Source organism: Tursiops truncatus, chromosome 5 (assembly GCF_011762595.2).
Source record: "Tursiops truncatus isolate mTurTru1 chromosome 5, mTurTru1.mat.Y, whole genome shotgun sequence".
Taxonomy (NCBI): domain Eukaryota; kingdom Metazoa; phylum Chordata; class Mammalia; order Artiodactyla; family Delphinidae; genus Tursiops; species Tursiops truncatus.
Window position 1 is genome coordinate 1,610,230 of NC_047038.1, and position 22,054 is coordinate 1,632,283.

The window sequence follows — 22,054 nt, forward strand, 5'->3', positions numbered from 1 at the left end:
TCTTTTCTGCCCTTTGGGCAAGAAGCCTCATCTCTGAGCTGTTCTTCCATTGAACATGGATGGGGACAGAGTCATCACCAGTGAAGGAGGCTCTCTGGCCACCGTGTATTCATTTACCTAGTAGTTAAGTATGGAGTACCTGCCGTTGTGCCAGCAGCATCCTGGGCCTTGGGACTTTCCTGGGGGCTCAGTGTTCAGGTCCGGCCTCAGCTTGGCACTGCCAAGAGGCGAGCTGGGTCTGGCTCACAAGAGCCTGTGGAGACCTGGTTGCCACATTCTGGTGGCCTGGGACCCAGGGGCGTCACATTCCTTCCAGGTGCATCCACACCTGGTCAGTGGTCCTTCTTGGCAAAGGGCAGTAAAAGCAGTGTTGGAGTGGAGGAAAACTGGGGTCTTCCCTGCCCACAGCAGAATTTCCTTCTGCCCTTGGCTAACTTCAGAGCTCCCCTTATAGACTTCATATGAACAGCACCTTCTGCCAGCCCAAGCTTGTCTTCCAGTTCATGGTCCTGGTGATGAAGTTGACTGTCGCCAGTTTCATAGTCACACTTTCCAGCTTCTTCTGGGGGGAAGGGGAAGTGTCTTCAGTGGCTTCTCATCTGCAAAATGAAGATCTTTATGCTCAGACCTTCTTCCTTCCTGTGATGGCCATTTGTATTTGGCAGGGTTGAGGCTGGAGAAACCGAAATCCGCTCTACTTATTCTGGAGCAGAAATGGATTTTAATACATGGGAGGGGGACTTCCCTGGTGGCAGTGGGCAGTGGTTAAAAATCCACCTGCCAGTGCAAGGGACACGGGTTTGATCCCTGGTCCGCAAAGAATGCCACATGCCGCGGGAACAACTAAGCCCGTGCGCCACAACTTCTGATCCTGCGCTGTAGAGCCCGCGAGCCACAACTGCTGAGCCCGTGAGCCACAACTACTGAGACTGTGTGCCACAACTACTGAAGCCTGCGTGCCTAGAGCCCGTGTTCCGCGACAAGAGAAGCCGCCGCAATGAGAAGCCCGTGCACGGCAACGGAGAGTAGCCCCTGCTCGCCGCAACTGGAGAAAGCCCGCACACAGCAATGAAGACCCAACACGGCCAAAAATAAATTAATTAATTTATTAATTAAAAAAAATACACGGGAGGAGTTGCTTCGTGGTGTTGTAAAGGCTGGAGGAGCAGGTGTCTAGGAATAACTCCGGACATCTCAGCCTTGACGCACCATGGGATCTGCTACCTCTGCTGCAAGCAGAAGGATGGGAGGGGGCAGCTACCACCTGTACTAATCTCTTTGGGCTCAAGGAAATGCTACTGTGTCTTCTTGCTTGGGAGGACAGACCTGGGCTTTGGACATTGCAGCCTTGGCCACGACTGCCTCTTGATCCCCGCATCTGTGTCCACCTACAGCAGCTGAAATTGTCCTCTACCCTTCTGCCCTGCAAATAGCATGAGTGTATCTCACTGAGGGAATTTAGTTCGTGTCTAGAATCCCCACTGCAAGGGAGTTGGAATAGAGTTGAGCTTCCCATCTCTGCGGGGCAGGATGGCGTGCCAAAAAGGGTCAGCCTCTGTGCCCCTAACACGGGGGCAGCCAAGGAGAGGTGGCAGCAGGGCTTTCAACAGCAATCCTGAGAGCTCTCCTGAAGTAGCTGATCACACACACAAGCGAGAGGGAAAAGGGGTGCTACTGGTGATGGTGTAGACAGACAGGTAGTAGCTCAGTGAGAGAGCTGACTTGACAGGTTTGAAACTGTTGCAGAAAAGAATCTTAACAAGTTCTGAGTACAGGCACACCTTGGAGATGGTGGGCTCAGTTCCAGACCACCATAGTAAAGTGAGTAAAGCAAGACACAACAAACCTTTGCGTTTCTCAGTGCATGTAAAAAAGTTGTTTGTGCTATACTGCAGTCTATTAAGTGTGCAATCGCACATTATGACAATTTGCCTTCCTTAATTTTTTTTTTTTTTTTTTTTGCGGTACGCGGGCCTCTCACTGCTGTGGCCTCTCCCGTCGCGGAGCAGAGGCTCCGGGCGCGCAAGCTCAGCGGCTGTGGCTCATGGGCCCAGCCGCTCCGCAGCATGTGGGATCCTCCCGGACCAGGGCACGAACCCGCGTCCCCCGCATCGGCAGGCGGACTCCCAACCACTGTGCCAGCAGGGAAGCTCTTGCCTTCCTTAATTTAAAAGTACTTTATTGCTAAGTGCTAACCATCATCTGAGCCTTCAGCAGGTTGTAATCTCTTTGCAGGTGGAGGGTCTGGCCTCGATGTTGATGCTGCTGCCTGATCAGGGCGGTGGCTGCTGAAGGCCGGGGGCCCTGTGAGAATTTCTTCAAAGAAGACAGCGATGAAGTTTGCTGTATTAATCAACTCTTCCTTTCATGAACAGTTTCTCTGTAGCAGCAATGCTGTTTGACAGCATTTTACCCATAGCAGAATTTCTTTCAAACCCTGCTGCTGCTTTATCAACTAAGTTTATGTGGTATTCTAATTCTTTTCTGTTATTTCAACAATCTTCACAGCATCTTCACCAGGAGTAGCTTCCATCTCAAGAAACCACTTTCTCATCCGTATGGAGCAACTCCTCATCTGTTCACGTTTTACTTTGAGATTACAGCAGTTCAGTCACATCTTCAGGCTCCACTTCTAATTCTAGTTCTCTTGCTTTTTCCACCACATATGCAGTTTCTTCCTCCACTGAAGTCTTGAATCCCTCAAAGTCATCTGATAGGGTTGGAATCAACTTCTTCCAAATTCCTCACCCGTGAAATCACAAATGTTCTTAATGGCATCTAGAATGGTGAACCCCTTCCAGAAGGTTTTTAGTTTACTTTGCCTGGATGCATGAGAGAAATTACTGTCTACGGCAGCTATCCTTACAAAATATATTTCTTAAATTATAAGACTTGAAAGTTGAAATGACTCCTTGATCCATGGGGCTGCAGGATGGATGCTGTGTTAGCAGGCCTGGAAACATCACTGATCTCATTGTCCGTCTCCATCAGAGCGCTTGGCTGACCAGGTGCACTGTCAGTGAGCACTAATATTGTGAAAGAAATCTTTTTTTCTGAGCAGTATGTCTCAGTAGTTTAAAATATTCAGTAAACGATTTTGTAAACAGATGTGCTGTCATTCAGGCTTTGTTGTTTCATTTGTAGAGCACAGGCAGAGTAGATTTAGCACCATTCTTAAGGGCTCTAGGACTTTTGGAATGGTAAATGAGCACTTAAAAGGCCTCAACTTAAAGTCACCAGCTAGGGAGAGAGTCAGCCTGTCCTTTGAAGCTTTGAAGCCAAGCACTGACTTCTCCTCTCTAGCTATGAAGGTCCTAGATGGTATCTTCTTCCAATAGCGGCTGTTGTCTACATTGAAAATCTGTTGTTCAGTGTAGCCACCTTCATTAATGATCTTAGCTGGATATTTTGGATAACTTGCTGCAGCTTCTACACCAGCACTTGCTGCCTTACCTTTGCAATATGGTGTTATGGAGACGGGTTTTTTCCTTCAGCCTCATGAGCCAACCTCTGCTGGCTTCAGACTTTTCTTCTGCAGCTTCCTCACCTCTCTCAGCCTTCATAGAATTGAAGAGAGTTAGGGCCTTTCTCTGATTAGGCTTCAGCTTAAGAGAATGTTGTGGCTGGTTTGATCTTCTATCCAGACCACTCGAACTTCCTACACATCAGCAATAAGGCTGTTCCACTTTCTTATCATTGTGTGTGCACTGGAGTAGCACTTTAATTTCCTTCAAGAGCTTTTCCTTTGCATTCACGACTGGGCTAACTGGCGCAAGAGGCCTGGCTCTAGGCCTGTCTCAGCTTGACATGCCTTCCTCAGTAACCTTAATCATTTCTAGGTTTTGATTTAAAGTGAGACATGTGCAGCTCTTCCTTTCATTTGAAGACTTAGAGGTTATTGTAGGATATATATTTTTTAATATTTATTTATTTATTTATTTATTTGGCTGTGCTGGGTCTTAGTTGCGGCATGTGGGTTGTTTTAGTTGCAGCATGCAGGCTTTAGTTCCCTGACCAGGGATCGAACCCGGGCCCCCTGCTTTGGGAGGGCAGAGTCCCAACCACTAGACCACCAGGGAAGTCCCTATTGTAGGATTATTAATTGGCCTAATTTCAATATTGTTGTGTGTAGGGAGTAGGGAGGCTCAAAAAGAGGGAGGGGGTCATGAAAGAGTTGTTCTGTGGAGCAGTCAGAACACACATTTATCAATTAAGTTCATCGCCTTGTATGGGTGAGGTTCACGGTGCCCAAAACAATTACAGTAGTAACATCAGAAATCACCGATCACATATAGCCATAGCGAATATAATAATGATGAACAAGTTTGACATATTGTGAGAATTACTGAAAAGTGACACAGACACGAAGTGAGCAAATGATGTTGGAAAAGTGGTACCAATAGACTTGATTGACACAGGGTTGCCACAAACCTTTAATTTGTACGAAACGCGGTATCTGTGAAGCGCAGTAAAGCAAAGCACAGGTGTGCCTGTAGTCAGGCGATGGGCTTGTCAGGTTCTCACTAGCTCTTTCTGTAGGCCTCGAACACAGGATTGGATTGATCTCAGTCCTTGGTGTATGCTACTCTCCGTAGTCCCTGCATGGCCTACTTCAGCTGTTTAATTATTTTTAATAAAGTATTAAGCACTGCAAACCCTTCTGCCAGTAAAGGCTCCGTCTCCGGCAGTAGCCCACGTGGAGTGAAGACAAGGAGAACGGGTGGAGCTGGTTGGGAGCTTCAGGCCACTGGTGCCCTGTGGCATCGTTGTGATCTCACTTAGTTCTCACAGCAGCGAGGGGGCGCTGTTTTTCAGAAGAGGAAGTTGGCAGTTCCTGAGGGTATGGAACTTCCCCAGGTCACGCAGCTCCCAGAGACTCACTAAACACCTGCAGGCTGGGGCGCAGTGTGTCAGCTGCTGGGAGGCTTTGCTGCTCCCGAGGATTTTGCATTTGAAACAAATGCTTCAATTTTATTGTTTTAAGAGTTTAAAAGAATACAGAATATTTTACGTCAAATTAATTGTGTATTTCTCTTTTGTTTTTCTCCTTTTTCAAAGATTGTTGAAGGTGAGTGGTTTCCTCTCCTTCCTTGGGTTTGGGTAGAGGACTGACGAGGGTGCGGTGGCAGGGCCTCGGGCCTTGCCAGCTCTGTAGGTGTGGGAACATTCCCGGGATGCTGCTGCTCACGCCTGCAGTCAGTCCCCTTCCTGCTGAGGAGACGTCCCCCTGGGCATCTGCACGCAGCAGGGGTGGGGGCTTCTTCTCTTGGGAAGATGGGAGGGTGGTCTCCGTGCAGCTGGGACTGGCCTTTTCCCAGTCAGAAAGGAGGGTGGGTGGTGAGGGTGGTAGGACTGGGAGGCCCTGCTCTGAACGTGGGCTCACATCTCAGAAAGGAGGCGGCCAAGGAGGAACGGCAGGAGGCTGCGCCAGGAGCACGCCGACAGCTGTGTGCTGAGCAGTGATGACGAGGAGCTGCCCAGGGACAAGGATGTGTATGTGACCACCCACACCCCCAGAAATGCCCGGGAGGAGGCCGCTACCGGACTCAGGTACCAGCGTGCCCGCTGCTCTGCTGCTGCCGTGCTGGGGACAGGCTCTCTGCCGGGAAGCTTCTGGATCCGTGGGACCCCATCGTCCCTGGAGTGAGGATCCTCTTCCTTCCTCTCCATATTTCAGTGGAGAGGTTGGGGCAGGAAGCAGGGTATTAGAGACACTGACCTTCAGCCCTGGGCTCAAGAAGGGCTTGTTGTAGCATCTGGGTGGCAGGTGGATCTGGAGCTGGGCTCAGCTGTTCCCACTGTGACCAGGGCGTGCCAGGCACTGGCTGGGCGGGTGTGAATAGCTCCAGGCTGAAGGCAAAGCCCCGCCACCTGGGTGGAGAACAGACCCAGCGGCCCCCGGCCTTCTGCAGCAGGACTCCTTGGAGGAAGGGGGTGCTAGGCGCAGCCCCTGCCCCAGACAGGGAGGCTGGAAGGGGGCTCTGAGGGAGCATAGGCCAGAGGTGCGGGGCGGGGACAGGGCAACTCCAGTTGCTTGTGCCTTCTCCTGCCCCCATCTCTTTCCTCCCCTTTCTCGTAGCCTCCCCCACCCCCCATCGGGACAGCCGGCCATCTTGTAAGTGTCCCGGGTGCCTGTGCTAAGGCAGGGTCAGAGGAGGCTTTTGTGAGGGGATGTGGGCTGCTTACATGAAGCCACTTAAGAGTAATTGATGTTTGCGTTTGCTGAGGAACTGACATGAGCACTGTGATTTTAGGCCCTCTGGTACTGTCAGTTGTCCCATCTGCATGGACGGGTACTCGGAGGTAAGCAAACTTAGCTGTGTCTTCCCTGATTCTGGTTCTCAAACTGCTTCAGTGAAAGAATTAGATGAGAGAGCACTCCTCACTGGGTGGGCTTTTGATGCCTCTGTTTTGCAGTCACACTTGGGTTGGCACATGGCTTGGCACACCTCTGTGAAGGGGGAGGGTACCATCTTCTTGGGCCCTACAGTCTTGAACTCTGGGCTGCCCTGTGCATCAGTCCTGTGTATTCCCTACCTGGCCTAATTGGAAGCTGCTAGTGTTCACTGTGGCCCCAGGCCCTAGGGCACTGCCCCACTGGGTGCCTGGAGGTTCGTCAAACCCCCTTGCGCTGTCGCTGCCAGAGACTGGCTGCTGCCTCTGCTCTCGGCTTCAGAGACACCGCTCATACTTGCCTGAGCCTACAGAGCAGCATCTTTAGTTCTTCAGACCATCTCCCTGCTTTTCCTGCTGCAGCCCTTGGCCCCCTCCTCTCATTCGGCATCTTAGAGACGGGCGGGAGTGGATTCTCTGGGGGCTCCCGCTGCTCTGGTACAAGGCCAGACATGAAGCCTGTTCTTTTTTATGTTTTCTAGATTGTGCAGAATGGACGTCTCATTGTTTCTACAGAATGTGGCCACGTCTTCTGTAGCCAGTGCCTCCGTGATTCCCTTAAGAATGCTAACACTTGCCCAACTTGCAGGAAAAAGATCAGCCACAAGCGGTACCACCCCATTTATATATGAAGTGCTGGGCTGCTCGGGAGACGGATGGACAGACAGAGCCTGGCTGGGTTCTCTACGGCCTTACGTGGGCTATCTGCCGCCAGTTTCTTGAGCTCAGAAAGACTATTTCAGAATCAGCATCTGTAATGTAAACTGCTCTCGTTTCCCACCCCGTCTTTGATCCTTTTGTTACCTCTAGTCTGATGCTGTGGAGCTGGGCCCAGGGCCCTCCCAGCCCAGGGTCTACATCTGCTCCTCTGGGTGGTCTGGTTCCAGGGAAGGAGAGAGGGAGTCAGGCCCGTTGGAATTGAGAATCGTGGTTCCAGCCTCTTTCCGGAACCTGCACGTTGCCAAGAAGTTTTCCCCATTTGGAAAGTTTGCCCCAGCTTCCTGCTGGCAGTGTGTCGAGGGCTGGCCCCGGTCGGAGAGCAAACAGGTCCACCCAGCTCTCCTGGGCACGCTACCTCCTCCCAGGCATCTGCCCACCACAGTGACCAAGCCAGACAAGGGTCCATCTGGCCTGAGGATCCCAGGTGCAAGCATGGCCTCGGAAAGACCAACCACTGGACTTTTTTTTCTTCCCTTGAGTTTCAGAGGTCACCCGTGATTCCATCTGCATTGATGTCGGGTTCCTGCAGATCACAAGGACCTCTGCAGGGCAACCCCCAGTTTTCTAAGAACGAAATGTGCAATAAAGCCTGTTCTTTGCCTACTTTTCAGCAGCCCAGGAGATGTAGCACTAGTCGTGTCCTTCAGAGGCCTCACGTTGCCTACAGAGCAGTGCCTGTCTCGCCCCGTCTGGTTCACCACCTGTTCTCAGGAACCTTACCCATGCCCGAGTTCACCTGGTGCAGGCTGTGCAAGGTCAGTGGGGCAGGCACGTCGTCGAGTATCCTCTCTTTTCTGATAAAAATCCATCCTTTGTTTACCACGTGCCCTCCGGTCCTCAGTTCCCACTGCCTCATGTCTACTCAAGCATAGACCCTGGGCGGTGGTGGCAGTAATTGTGGCCTTATTAGCCGCCCGTGTCCGTGCTGTTGCCCAAGTCACAGCTGACCTGCGTTTCAAAGACCTCGGCTCTCCAGACTTGAGCTGGGCACCCCCCACCCCTGCAATTGACATTCATTTCCGAAGCTGCTCTTCTGGCCACTGGGCTTTGATCCTTTGGGCTTTGATTGCTCCTTAGGTTTTGGTTGGCAAAGTACGGTGGCCTCTCCTCCCCAGGGGCCCAGATAACACCCTCTGCTCGACTCCACGTGGGTAAAAGCCTCTGGTCTCAAGGAGGCAGAAGGTGGCCCGAGCTGACCTGAACTGCCCCCCGCTGCACAGGGCTTGCCTCCACCTCTGTACCCCTCCTTCCTCCGAGGCCTTCAAGCCAAACCAACAGCCTTTTCGTGTGAAACATCTTCGAGGTGGAAAAGGGGCCACCTCTGGCTTTGCTAGCAATAACTGACCTTCAGTTTCTCCTTCTGGAGGAGCAGGGACTCAGCACAGAATTCACTTTAAATGGGGCTGAAGGAGTATCCCTCCTCTATGTGAAAAGAATTGTTTCATTCTTCATTCTGACTTTTTAACTGTTTGGCTCACTTCCGGTTCGTTTGATGAAAGTACTGCTTTCTACTTGGAGTCGAGGAGGGCCGACATCAGTTGTCATCTGCGTGGTGTGCAGCGTGTCTGCCCTTCGTTCGATTGGACATCGTTGCCATTAAGTTCCTTCTGGGCTTCATGGAATCTCTTTTCTTATGTTCTGACAATACCCGGACTTCAGGAGCCAAGACAACCGCAGCCAAAATTTCTCACGTTTTATGCTTAAGGACAAATGGTTGATCGTAAAAGTTGTATTCCTTCATACTAACTTAAGTTGGGAAAAAATGTTTAGTTTCTACTGTTCAGAAGTTGCAAAACAGGAAAAGGTTGATAAGAAAAATCCTTTCCCTCCCTCCGTGTACATAGTTCAGATCTTCTTTGTTACACTTAAACTATATCCATGTATATCAGTCTGTTTTGGACTCTCCTCTGCTAGTGTTACAGGCGGAAATAAACCAGTTTGAACCAGGTATCTCGTGTGTGCATTCATTTGCTCTTTTGGATCAGTATCACCCCCCACCCTTGCCCAAGGTGTGTGATCCTGTCTGCCTCGTGCTTGGTGTATTTTGTGACAGTATGTGTGCAAGAAAGTTGCTTGGTCATCTGCTGACCCAGAAGTCAGCAAGTAAGAGGTCATCCTTGGAGCAGAACCCCAAGTCCAGGCCCTGGAATCCCTAAACGAGCAGAATCTTAACCTCAGGCCTGAAGGAGCAAGGCTGTCTGCTTGGCTGTGGGCTGTCTGCTCAGTCTGGCCAGTGCCAGCTCAGGAGAGGAGCTCCGAGCAGTGTGGACTCGGACTGACCTGGGGTCCTGGCAGTGCAGCGCACCTGCCCCAACCACTGTATACAGTTTGCCCTCTGCGTGGGAGTGGGGGCCCAGGAGTGCATGGCGGGCCCGTTAGAGCCCCAAGCAAGCTGTGCGGGGAAAGCTGAAAAGACAGCATGGGCTTGGCTTACTTCCCAGAGAGTAAGTGATGGCAGAGTTGGCCTTTGCCTGCCTGCTCTTCTCCATTCCTGTCAAGTGGTCCCCAGAGACAGAACAGGCTAATGTGCTGGGTGCTCGGGGGCACAGAGGTGCTAAACTTCAGACGCCTGCCTGCCTTCTGTTGGAGACCACCAGAGACAAAAAATACAGTTATTCAAATGCTCGTTGCACATTTGCCATGCTCCTGGTGCCACACTTGGCTTGGTGGGTATTGAGAAACCCAGCTCCCGGGCCCTGCTAGGCCGTACATCATCGAGGGAGACAGTTCCCCAGGCCAATGGGAAATAAAACTGGCAAAGGTGAGGTACGGGAGTCCAAGAGAACAGGAAGAGATGCTCAGCTGTGCTCCGCAAGGTCTGAAACTTGTCTAGGTAAAGAGAAGAGGAAAGGGTCCTTGAGTGCAGATTCCAGGCCTGGCGCCCTCGCAGTGTACAGGCCTCCCGAGACCTGAGGGTGTGATTGACCAGACACTTCCTTGGTGGCCCCCCTAGACCAGCAGTGTCTGAAGCCAGGAGCCAGGTGAGGCCTCCACCCTCGGCAAGCCCAGGGAGGAGAGCAGAGTCCCATGAAAGGGCGGGGAGTGTGTACCACAGGTGTGTACTAGCAGAGGATGTCCCCCAAAGCTGGCTACAGAAGGGGCTTGTTTCTAGGTTTCTTAGTTTTGAAACTTAAGTGGCATCTTAACTACCTTTTTTTGTTGTTGCCATATGGAAATTTAATTGGTTTTGTAAATTGTGTAAGCATTCTTGCCAAAGTCTCATTCTAATTAAGAATCTGGATTCTGTTAAAATTTTGTACGTTCACAACCATATCATCTGCAATGGAATGTTCTAATTCTTGGAACTTTCTTCTTCTTTATGAACTTGTTAGATAACAGGTAACAGAGGTTCCTTTTCCAACCACGAGATAGGAGTTTGTATTTTATTTCTGTTTTATTTTGTCACAAGGGATGTATCACCTTATTGGTTCTTTTTCTACTTCTACTGAGACATAGGATGTTCCCCCTTTGGATCAGTTCATGTAGTGTATCACAGTGATTTTTTTTCAGTGCTCACCAGCATATTTCATGGGTAAATCTACTTTGTTCATGATGTTTTATCTTACACATTTCTTACTTTGTTTTGCCAGTATTTGGTTTAGGGTTTCTAAATGTCCATGTTCATGAGTTATATTGACCTATCATTTTCTTACACTGTCTTTGTCAGGTTTTGGTTTTAAGTAAGTTCCCTACAGTGAGACTAAGGAGAATTGTCTCTATACCCTGGATTCGAATTATTTGTTCCCTGAGTGTTTAGTAGAACTCAGCAATAAAATTTCTGGGCTATTATTTTTATTAAGGAAAGATTTTAAAATACTGATTTGATTTTTTAATGTTTGCAAATTATTCACATTTAAGTCAGTTAAGTTACAGGTTTCTGGGAATTTGTGTATTTCATCTCGTTACAAGTCTTTGGTATAAAGTTCAAAATATTCTCTTGTAAGCTAATTAGTCTCTGCAGCATCTTTTTATCATTAATACTAATTTATGCTTTCTGTTTTAATCAGTTTTAGAGATTTGTCTGTTTCATATTCTATTTATGTTAATTCCAGTACCCAAAGTCTTTGTGGGTCTAATTCTGAGGCCTTTTATTCCGGCTGGCTCTCACTAATGATGACTTCCTTCTTTGTGTGTTTTGTAAACTTTTTTCTCCCTTACTTTGAACCCAGGTAACTTGGTAACTATCTGAAAATTCTTTGAGACCTGAATTGAAGGTGGGTTCCTCCAGAAAGTATTTACCCTTGCTTTTTAATTTTTTACCCTTGCTTTTATGAGGTGTTTAAGGCTTAGTTACGAACTCAAGGCCACTGTATTTATTTATCTTTTATACTGTGAAATATACCACACAAAAAGCACACCTCACTGAATTACTTCAAAAGTACAGTTCAGTGAATTACCATAAAGCAAAAGCCTGTGAAACAACCAACTGCAACAAGAAACTATTACCAACACCTTAGAAGCCCCTTCTTGTCCTCCCTCCTGGTCAGTACAGTCTGCCTTTTCCTCCAAGGTAATCGCTATTCTGACTTTTATGAAAATCACTCCTTTAACTATAATTATAGTTTAATTACCAAAACACAATCCTACTCACGTACTTTACTTTTGCCTTTTCTTTGCACTTTAAACAGATGGAATTGGGGACTTCCTGGTGGTCCAGTGGTTAAGACTCTGTGCTTCCACTGCAGGGGGCAAAGGTTTAATCCCTGGTCAGGGAACTGAGATCCTGCATACAGCACGGCATGGCCAAATTAAAAAATAAATAGATGGAATCACTCAATGTGTATTTTGTGGAGGAGGGGGGTGGCTTCTGTTGCTCAATATTGTATTTGTGAGATTCATGTTGTGTAGTTTGTTCATTTTCCGTACTGTATAGTATTTCATTAGATGAATATGCTTCAGTTTATCCATTCTTTCATTAATTTATGTTTTTTGCTATTAGTAGCCAAATGCGAACATTCTGTATATCTTTTGGTGCAGTTTTGCTCACATACCTGTTGGACATATACTTAAGTGTGAAATTACTGGGTTATAGGGAATGAACATTTAGGAGAACCCACAAATACGTGAACATTAAACAACACACTTTTTTTTTTTTTTTTTTGCGGTACGCGGGCCTCTCACTGTTGTGGCCTCTCCCGTTGCGGAGCACAGGCTCCGGACGCGCAGGCTCAGCGGCCATGGCTCACGGGCTTAGCCGCTCTGCAGCATGTGGGATCTTCCCGGACCAGGGCACGAACCCGTGTCCTCTGCATCGGCAGGCGGACTCTCAACCACTGCGCCACCAGGGAAGCCCAAACAACACACTTTTAAATGACCAATGGTTCAAAGAAGAAATCACAAGGGAAATTAGAAAATACTTTGAGAAGAATGAAAATGAGAACACAGCATACCAAAACATGGGATGCAGTGAAACCAGTGCTCAGGGGGATAGTCATAGCTATAAATGTCTACATTAGAAGATCAAATCAATAACTGTATGCCTTAAGGAACTGAAAAAAAAACAAACTAAACCCAAAGTTAGCGCACAGTTACAGTACAAATTCAGCAAAGTTCTGGGGTATAAATTCACAAATCAGTTGTATTTCTATACACTGTCAACGATCTGAAAGGGAAATAAAATTCCATTTTCAATAGCATCAAAAAAAATAAAAGGAGTAAATTTAACCAAGTAGGTGCATAATTTGTACACTGAGACATATACATCCCTACAAAACATTGCTGAAGGAAGCAAACCTAAATAAATAGGCATCCCATGCTTGTGGGTTGGAAGACAGTATTAAGATCGCAATAGTACCCAAGGCAATATAGTATAGAATCAATGCAGTCCCTACCAAAGCCCAATGGCAATTTTAATAGAAATTTGTATGGAATTTTAAAGGACCCAGGATAGCTAAAACAATCTTGAAAAAGAAGTTGGGAGACTCACTTCCCAATTTGAGAACATTATAGAGGTACAGGAATCAAAACAATGTGATGCTGACTTAGGGACAGACATACAGACCAATGGAGTAGGATTGAGAGCACAGAAATGAATCCTCACTTCTATGGCCAAATGATTTTCACAAGGGTTTCAAGACCATTCAATGAAGAAAGGTCTCTCCAACAAATGGTGCTTGGAAAACTGGATATTCACGTGCATAAGAATTAAGTTGGTGGAGCTTCCCTGGTGGCGCAGTGGTTGAGAATCTGCCTGACAATGCAGGGGACATGGGTTCGAGCCCTGGTCCGGGAAGATCCCACATGCCGCAGAGCAACTAGGCCCGTGAGCCACAACTACTGAGCCTGCGCAGCTGGAGCCTGTGCTCCGCAACAAGAGAGGCCGCGATAGAGGCCCGCACACCACGATGAAGGGTGGCCCCCGCTTGCCGCAACTAGAGAGAGCCTTCGCACAGAAACGAAGACCCAACACAGCCAAAAATAAATATAAAAATAAATTAATTTAAAAAAATTAAGTTGGGTCTTTAAACAGTATATAAAAATTAATGAAGAAATGGATCACAGACCTAGATTTAAAAGCTAAAACTATAAAATTCTTAGAAAAAAACATGAAGGCAAATATTCATGACTTTGGATTTGGCAAAGTTTTCTTATATATGACACCAAAAACACAGGCAACAAAAGGAAAAATTAATTTGACTTCATTAAAATTAAAAATTTTTGTGCATCAAAGGATACTATTAGGAGAGTGAAAAGACAACCCACAGAATGGGAGAAAATATTTGCATGTCATCTATTTAATAAGGGCCTAATAACCAGAATATATAAAGTGCTTCTCCAACTCAACAAGCACAAAAAATCAGCCCAATTTAAAAATTGGCAAAGGACTGAAATAGATATTTCTCCAAAGAAGACATACAAATAACCAATAAGCACATGAAAGGAACTCGGCATCATTAGTCATGAGTGAAATGTATATTAAAACCACAGATACCACTTTACACGCACTGGCTATTATCAGAAACACAGAAAATAAGTGTTGGTGAGGATGCGCAGAAATTAGAACCCTTGTGCATTACTGGTAGAAATATAAAATGATGAAGCTGATCTAGAAAACAGTTTGGTGGCTCCTCAAAAAGTTAAACATAGGATTACCATGTGTTCCAACAATTTCTCTCCCAGGTAGACACCCAAAAGAATTGACTCAGACACTTGGGACTCAGGTACTTGTATACCAATGTTCATAGCAACATTATTCACAACAGCCAAAAGGTAGAAGCAACCCAAATGTCCATCAACACATGAATGGATACAGTGTGCTATACCCGTACAATGGAATATTACTCAGCCTGAAGAATGAAATTCTGATACATACTTACAACATGGATGAACCATGATAACATCATGCTAAGTGAAATAAGCTAGACACAAAAGTACAAATACTGTATGATTCTACTTACATGATGTATCTAGAATAGGCAGATTCATAGAGACAGTAGAGTAGAGGTTACTGGGGCCTGGGGTTGTTATTTAATGGGTACAGAGTTTCTGCTTGGGATGGTGGAACATTCTGGAAGTGGATAAAGGTGATGGTTGTACAGCATTGTGAATGTAGGTATGCCACTGAATTGTACACTTGAAAGGGATTACAATGGTAAATTTTGTATTATTTTACCAAAGTTTTTTAAATGAAAAAAATACTAGCATACTATTATCATTCATATATCTATATATAAAGTCATATATATGCATATATATATATATATATATACACACACACACACACACACCATTTGTATGTCTTTGGTCTTTATTCCTCCATTTCAATCTGGAATAATTTTCCTACTGCCCATAGAATTTCCTTTAGTATTTCTTTCTTTCTGTTTGTTTTTGTTTGTTTGTTAGTTTTGTTTTTTTGGCGGTACGTGGGCCTCTCACTGCCGTGGCCTCTCCCGCTGCGGAGCACAGGCTCCGGATGTGCAGGCTCATCGGCATGGCTCACGGGCCCAGCCGCTCCACGGCACATGGGATCCTCCCGGACCAGGGCACGAACCCGTGTCCCCTGCATCGGCAGGTGGACTCTCAACCACTGCGCCACCAGGGAAGCCCTCCTTTAGTATTTCTTTTAGTGAATTCCTGCGGGCAATAAATTCTATTTTTGTTAATCTGAAAATGCCATTATTTTACCTTCATTCTTGCATGATATTTTTGTTTCTGAGTAAAAAATTACAGGTCGCTGTCTAATATGGTCGCCACGAGCCACACGTGGCAGCTGAGTACTTGAGTCACGATGAATCCAAATGTAGAGAGACCGCAAGTATAAAACACACAGGGTTCCGAAGACTTAGTATAAAAAAAGAGTATTAAGATATGTTGTTAGTAATTTTATATTGGTTACATGTGTTAGTCATGATATTTTGAATATATTGTGTTAAATACGTTACAATTTTTAAAAATTATAAGTTGACAGTTTTCTTCCCCAGTTACTCTTTGTCATCCTATTTTTTCCTAGCTTCATTTCTCTTGCAGTCAGCTGTCACATACCTTTGAAGATACGTGAATATTTTCTTTGGCTGAGTTTTTTCTTTGTCTTCAGCAGTTTAGTAATGATGTGCTCAGGTGTGGTTTTGCTTGTTTTTATTCTGCTTTGTGTTCACAGAGATTTTTGAAACTGGGTGAATATCTCACCAATTTTGGAGAATCTGCTTCTGTCTGTGGCATTCTCTCTTCTTGCCTTTTGGGACACCAGTTACACATATGTTAAACTTTCAACTGTGTCTCATGTACTTTTTATTCTCTTTTCTGTTTTATCAGTTGTTTTGTTTCTCTCTGTGCTGTTTTATATTAAATTCTAACTCATTAATCCTCTCTTGTACTGTGTCTAGTTGGCTATTAATCTATTGAAGTCAATTTCAGTTACTTTTTCAGTTCTAGTTAATTTCCTGATAGATTACAATTATCAATTTTTTCGTCTTTTTTTACACCTTTTCCTCTATTTTCTTGAACATATTAATTATATTGTATAGTCTTTGCCTACCAACTCCAATATGTGACTCACCTATGAGTTTTTGTAGCCTTTTGTCTTTTTATTTTCAGTAAAATGGCCATGTGCCTTGATATGCCTAGAAATTTTTAATTGAAAGCTGAACTTGTGCATAAGAAAAAAAAAAATCAGGGATTTCCCTGGTGGTCCAGTGGTTAAGAATCCGCCTGCCAATGCAGGCGGGACATGGGTTCCAGCCCTTGTCCAGGAAGATCCTACATGCCGCAGAGCAACTAAGCCCGTGTGCCACAACTACTGAGCCTGCACTCTAGAGCCCATGAGCCACAACTACTAATCCCACGCACCTAGAGCCCGTGGTCTGCAAAAAGAAAAACCACTGCAATGAGAAGCCGTGCACGGCAAAGAAGAGTAGCCCCCACTCGCCACAACTAGAGAAAGCCCACACGCAGCAATGAAGACCCAGTGCAGCTAAAAAAAAAAATCATAGAGGCTGCAGGTGCTCTTTTCCTCTGCTAGGCAAATGGAGCAGGTGCTCCCCACCTTCATCTGGCTGTGCACCAAGCTACGTCAGGGCGGTATTGTGGTTTGGTAAGGTTCTGTTCACCACTGGCTCACTTCCACCTTTAGGATACCATTAGGGCTTCCCACTGAGCACTGGAGCACCTGTCCCTGGTTAGTCCTCATCTTGGTTAAAAGGTGGAGGAGAGCTACTTAACAGCCTTAGGCCGTATGTGAGAAACAGACCTACTGGTATTTTAGGGTTTTTTACTATGGTGCAGTCTGTTTACCTGAAAAATATAGTTTGTCCAAAATTGTTTTTTGTCTCCATACACAATTGACAGTTTGGCTGGCTATACAATTCTATTGTATATTTGATTTTCTTTCAGAATTTTGAAGGCCCTGCTCCACTATTTAGCTTCAAATGTTACTGTTAAAACATTTAGTGAGGTTCTTTTTTCCTGCCTTTTTTTTTTTTTTTTTTTTTTAATTTGACTTCTGTTTTTCTTCCTGAGCATTTTAGGCTGGTTTTTTTTTTTTTTCATCTCTGGTTTTCTACAGTTAACCATCTTCCTTGGTGGGCTCTTTCAATCTGGACAGTCAACTCCTTACTTCTGGTAAACTGTATTACTTCTTTTTAAACATTTTTATTCATTTATTTTTCACTGCGTTGGGTCTTCGCTGCTGCGCGCGGGCTTTCTCTAGTTGTGGCGAGCAGGGGCTACTCTTCGTTGCGGTGTGCAGGCTTCTCATTGCGTTGGCTTCTCTTGTTGCGGAGCATGATCTCTAGGCCGTGGGCTTCAGTAGTTGTGGTACGTGGGCTCAGTAGTTGTGGCTCACGGGCTCTAGAGCGCAGGCTCAGTAGTTGTGCCGCACGGGCTTAGTTGCTCTGCGGCATGTGGGATCTTCCCGGACCAGGGCTCGAACCCGTGTCCCCTGCATTGACAGGCAGATTCTTAACCTCTGAGCCACCAAGGGAGTCCCTGTATTATTTCTTTCAAAAGTTATTTACCTCCATTTTTTCCCCTAGAATTCTTATTGGAAAGTTGCTGGACCTCCTTGATTGAGATTTTAAGTCTCATTTCTCTCTGATTTTCTGTGTCTTTTGTTCTGCTTTCTGAATAATTCCTTTATCTTGCAGCCCTTCTATTGAATTTCTTTTACAATTTTGGCTGTATTTTTAATTTTCAAGCCTCCTTTCTTAAACATCTCTGAGGCTATTAGCAGTTTTTGAAAAAGTTTTTGATTCCTTCCATTAACCGTTTCTTGGCCTGCCCCCCCCCCCGCACACACATTTTTTCTATCCACACTTGAGCCATTTCTTAAATGACTGGTGATCTTTCACTGTCCCTTCATGTTTACAAGTGCCATGTTTTAAAAGCTGATTAGAAGCTCCAGGTGGGCAGAGCTTTTGACCTGTGGGCTTCAATTCTGGGTGAGCATCAAGGACTGCCTGATTCTTTGGGATCCCCAAACATTAATATGCCCATTGCTGCTCTTGCATCGTATAGTTTCTACAGAGAATTCCCTGTGCTCTGCTTGGGGGTGGAAGCCTGCTGCCGTAGTTCTGCCTGGGGCAAGGAAATGGCTTGAGCAAAGGTGCTCAACTGTTCTTTCTGCAGACTTAATAAAGCCAGAAATTAGAAAAGGCTTTCTAGGTAATGATTCATTATTATGTAATGCTCCCTGGTTATAAATTGTGAGATAATGAACATATCTAATTTTTCTTATAAAATTGTTTGGTGTTACTAGTACATATTCATATCTTGGTTAATATTTACTGCACATGAAAGTAATAAAACTTGACTTTTACAAAAATATCCAACACATGCCGCCTTTTCCTGTAAGTGGTTCTAAGAGCCTTCCAGAGCGTGAGGGTGCTTTGAGTGGCCATCTCCATGCCTAAATCCTCTCCAAGGTCACTGCCCACAAGTCCGTGACCACTTGTGCTCCTGCCAGACTGAGCTGCTTTTATTTTTAACAGTATACATAGACCTTTCTGGCCCTATGTCCTGCATTCTCCCTTGTGATGGTTAGTTTAGGTCAACATGACTGGGCCTTAGGGTGCCCAGACATTTGGTTAAACATAATTCTGGATGTGTCTGTTGAGAGTGTTTCTCGATGAGATTAACATTTGCATTGGTAGACTGAGTAAAGCAGATTGCCCTTCTCAATGTGGGTGGGGGACTTCCCTGGTGGTCCAGAGGTTAAGATGCCATGCTTCCAATGCAGGGGGCATGGGTTCAAACCCTGGTTGGGGAGCTAAGATCCCACATGCCAGGCAGCCAAAAAACCCCACAAAAAACAGCAACAACAGAAAAAAACTGTGGGGACTTCCCTGGTGGCGCAGTGGTTAAGAATCTGCCTGCCAGTGCAGGGGACACGGGTTCAAGCCCTAGTCCGGGAAGATCCCACATGCTGAGGAGCAACAAAGCCCGTGTGCTGCAACTACTGAGCCCACGTGCTGCAACTACTGAAGGCCACGCCTGGAGCCTGTGCTCTGCAACAAGAGAATCCACCACAAGGAAGAGTAGCCTCCACTCGCTGCAACTAGAGAAAGCCCACGCGCAGCAAAAGACCCAACACAGCCAAAAGTAAATAAATTAAAAAACACAAAAACAAAAACAAATCTGTGGGTGGGACTCATACCATCAGCTGAAGGCCTGGATAGAACAAAAAGCCAGCTCCTGGTGCCTGAGTGCCTCCGAGCTGGGTCATTTTTTCCCCTACCTTTTGGACTCAAACTGAAACATCAGCTCTTCTTGGGTCTCAGACCTGCTGGGTTTTGGACTAGAACAACTCCATTGGCCCTCCTGGCTCTCAGGCGTTTGAACTTGGACTTGGACTACACGATTGGGTCTCCTGGGCTTCCAGCTTGCTGACTGAAGGTCTTGGGACTTGTCAGCCTCCATCACTGTGTGAGCCAATTCCTTATTTTAAATATATATATATATATTTATACATTTATATATGTGTGTATTATATATGTGTGTATTTATATGTATGTATATGTGTGTATAAATACATGTATGTGTGTATATATGTATGTATATATGTGTGTATATATAGGTATGTATATGTATGTATATATGTGTGTATATATAGGTATGTATATGTGTGTGTGTGTATATATATATATCTCCTATTGGTTCTCAAGGGGGTGAAAACTGATTCTTAAGAGGAGAAACAAATCGTAGATATTACAGTGGTTTGTGGCCCTCCCAAAGCTCAACTCTACCAGACAAAATCTTATTCCTTAGTATTTTCTCCTTAGTATCTTAATTTTTCCTTAGGGGGGAGATAATGAAAAACAAAGGTTGAGAACCGCTGCTTTATGCCTTTGCTTCGTAACTTCTGTCCGCCAGGAGCACCCCCTCCACCTGCTGCGCCAGCCTCCAATCTTGCTACCCTGACATCCATTCTCAACATAACAGCCAGAGTTTTCTCAGAAACATACATCCTACCATGACAGTCCCTGCTCAAAACGCTGCATGGCTCTCAGCTGTACTTAGAATAAAACCCAACCTTGCTTTTGTTGGTTCCTGGGACATGCTGAGCTTCCCCCTGCTTGAGTCTCGCACTGCTCAAAGTTCTTTGCTCTGACGGTGATTGGCTCTGGTTCAGCTCACCTCCTCAGAGAGGCTGCTCCTGTCCCCAGGCGCCAGAAGGACTCTTCACTGTATCACCCTGTGCTCTGCTGGAACACAAAAGTCACACCTGAGCCACATCTGAATTGGAATCTGGGCCCTGCCTCTGACTATCTGGGTGACTTTGGGCAAATCCCTCACCATCTTTGAACTTTAGTTTCTCATCCATAATATAGGGCTAATGGTGCCTATCTCGAGAACGGTTGTGTGGATTAGATGAGATGATATAGCAGGAGGCAGAGTGGCTGGTGCATAATTGCTTGACAAATGGTCATTATTATGTCATTCATTCATCCAGCAAATACTGGATTGATGTGTGCCCAGCCCTTGCCTGGCAGGAGCTGGGGTTCAGAGGCGCAGGATGCAGACACTCCCATGCTCCCCCCGGCCCAAGACTTGACTTCTCTGGGGATACTGGTGAGCACCAAGAACCCCAATCCAACGCAATGTGCTCTGACAGGCGAAGTCACAGGGGCTGTGCGAGTGGGGAGTGTCTGACGCAGCCTGTATGGGGAAGGGGGCAGCCCAAAACACTGCCCACCCAGTGGGGTGCTAAGGCAGGCACCCCACCCACCTTCTCAAACTCTACCTTCAGCAGCAGGGTCATTCAAGACACTCCAGGAGGGGTGAGGGGTCTTATTCTGCCTACATAACATGGAATCTCTGAAAGGCTTTAAAGAGAGGATTAATTTGATCACATTGACTCATTCCGGTTGTGGAACGAAGAATGGGTCAGGAGATTAGAAGGCCGCGGCTGCAGCTGGGGCAAGGGTAACGGCCAGGCAGTGGCACCTGGCAGGCCCAGAGCTAACGGTGCGGGGCCCAGGAAACAGTGCAAATGGAGGCCCTCGTACTACACATCCTAGCACCAAGTTTCTCTGCATCTCGGTCCCGTAACCAGCCATGGAACCAAAGAGGGGAACACATACATGTTTTTTGTGTCTCGGTGTTTGCGATGGGTGGGACCCAGGCGAGGGACTCCTGTGGTCCGGGTCTAAGGGCAAAACTGTACCTGGGGCTTGCTGATGATGGGCAAGGGGCCCGGGGAGGAGGAGGGTCCAGACGGAGCGGCCCCACTGGGAGGCCCGGGAGGGTCTGACGGGGTTCGTGGCCTCTGCGGTGGGGTGATTGCGAGGTCGTAAGACATGGCTGGACCACCCTGGGACCGTGCAGGGTCGGAAGGCACCGGGAGGCCGGGCGACGGCTGCACGGGACCTCAGGGAGAGGGCGAGCTCAGAAGGGTGCCTCCGGGCCAGGGGTTCTAAGCTAACGGCAAGGTCTGCCGGTTCGCGGCAGCCCCAGCGCCCAGGGCGGTCCCCGACCCGACGGCGGCCCGGGCCAGCGCTTTCCAGGCGCCCTCCGGAACAGCCTAACCCACGAGGAGGGTCATTCTCGTCCCAATGAGTCACCTGGACACGGGCGAGGGGCCCGGCCCAAGATCACAGAGCCAGCCAGTGGAGGAGGCGGATTCGAACCCAGATCAGGGCCAAGGTCACCGGGCCTTTCCTGGCGGGCCAGAGCCGAAGCTGCCCGCCCAGCGCATCCCAGGGACAGGACCGGCCTGCAGACCCGGTGGCGGGGACGCGGGGCGCTGGGGCGTCTGGGAGGCTGTCAAAGAGGCGGAACTCCTCGCCGCCAGCCTTGTAGTTCATCCACCGCGGGCGACGCGGCCCTGAGCTGGCCAGACCACTCCGCGCAACTACAGGTCCCAGAAGGCCGCGCGGTTCGGGTGGGGCCGAGCGGCGCGAGCGCGGGGTGACGTCACCGCCGCATCCAGCTCCCCTGCCGCAGCCCCTCGCGCCGTCCGGGCGCTCGGTCGCGCGCGTCCTGACGGGAATCGTGGTCCCCGCGCCGG

The 22,054-nt window shown here is 47.3% G+C and overlaps 1 protein-coding gene and 1 long non-coding RNA gene across 9 annotated transcripts in view; one reads left to right on the top strand and one right to left on the bottom strand.

Moving 5' to 3' along the window:
- Window positions 1-9,061, top strand: part of RNF4 (ring finger protein 4) — a 42,228-nt gene extending 33,167 nt beyond the window's left edge. For all 4 annotated transcript variants that reach the window (XM_019951365.3, XM_073804761.1, XM_073804763.1 and 1 more), the window contains 4 exons: window positions 5,059-5,068; window positions 5,391-5,550; window positions 6,255-6,303; window positions 6,876-9,061. In XM_019951365.3, coding sequence (XP_019806924.1) covers window positions 5,059-5,068; window positions 5,391-5,550; window positions 6,255-6,303; window positions 6,876-7,025 — 369 coding nt within the window. In that variant the 3' untranslated portion in view covers window positions 7,026-9,061. The remainder of the gene's footprint in view (window positions 1-5,058; window positions 5,069-5,390; window positions 5,551-6,254; window positions 6,304-6,875) is intronic.
- A 5,643-nt stretch (window positions 9,062-14,704) lies between these two features.
- LOC141278730 (uncharacterized) lies at window positions 14,705-21,846 on the bottom strand. 5 transcript variants are annotated; one of them, XR_012331824.1, is made up of 2 exons: window positions 21,609-21,846; window positions 14,705-20,246 (listed from the first exon to the last, which is right to left on the bottom strand). It is a non-coding gene; the product is annotated as an uncharacterized lncRNA (long non-coding RNA). The 5 variants fall into 5 exon arrangements; XR_012331823.1 differs by having other exon boundaries at window positions 14,705-20,249; XR_012331822.1 differs by having other exon boundaries at window positions 21,212-21,846.
- Between the last annotated feature and the right edge of the window lie 208 nt (window positions 21,847-22,054).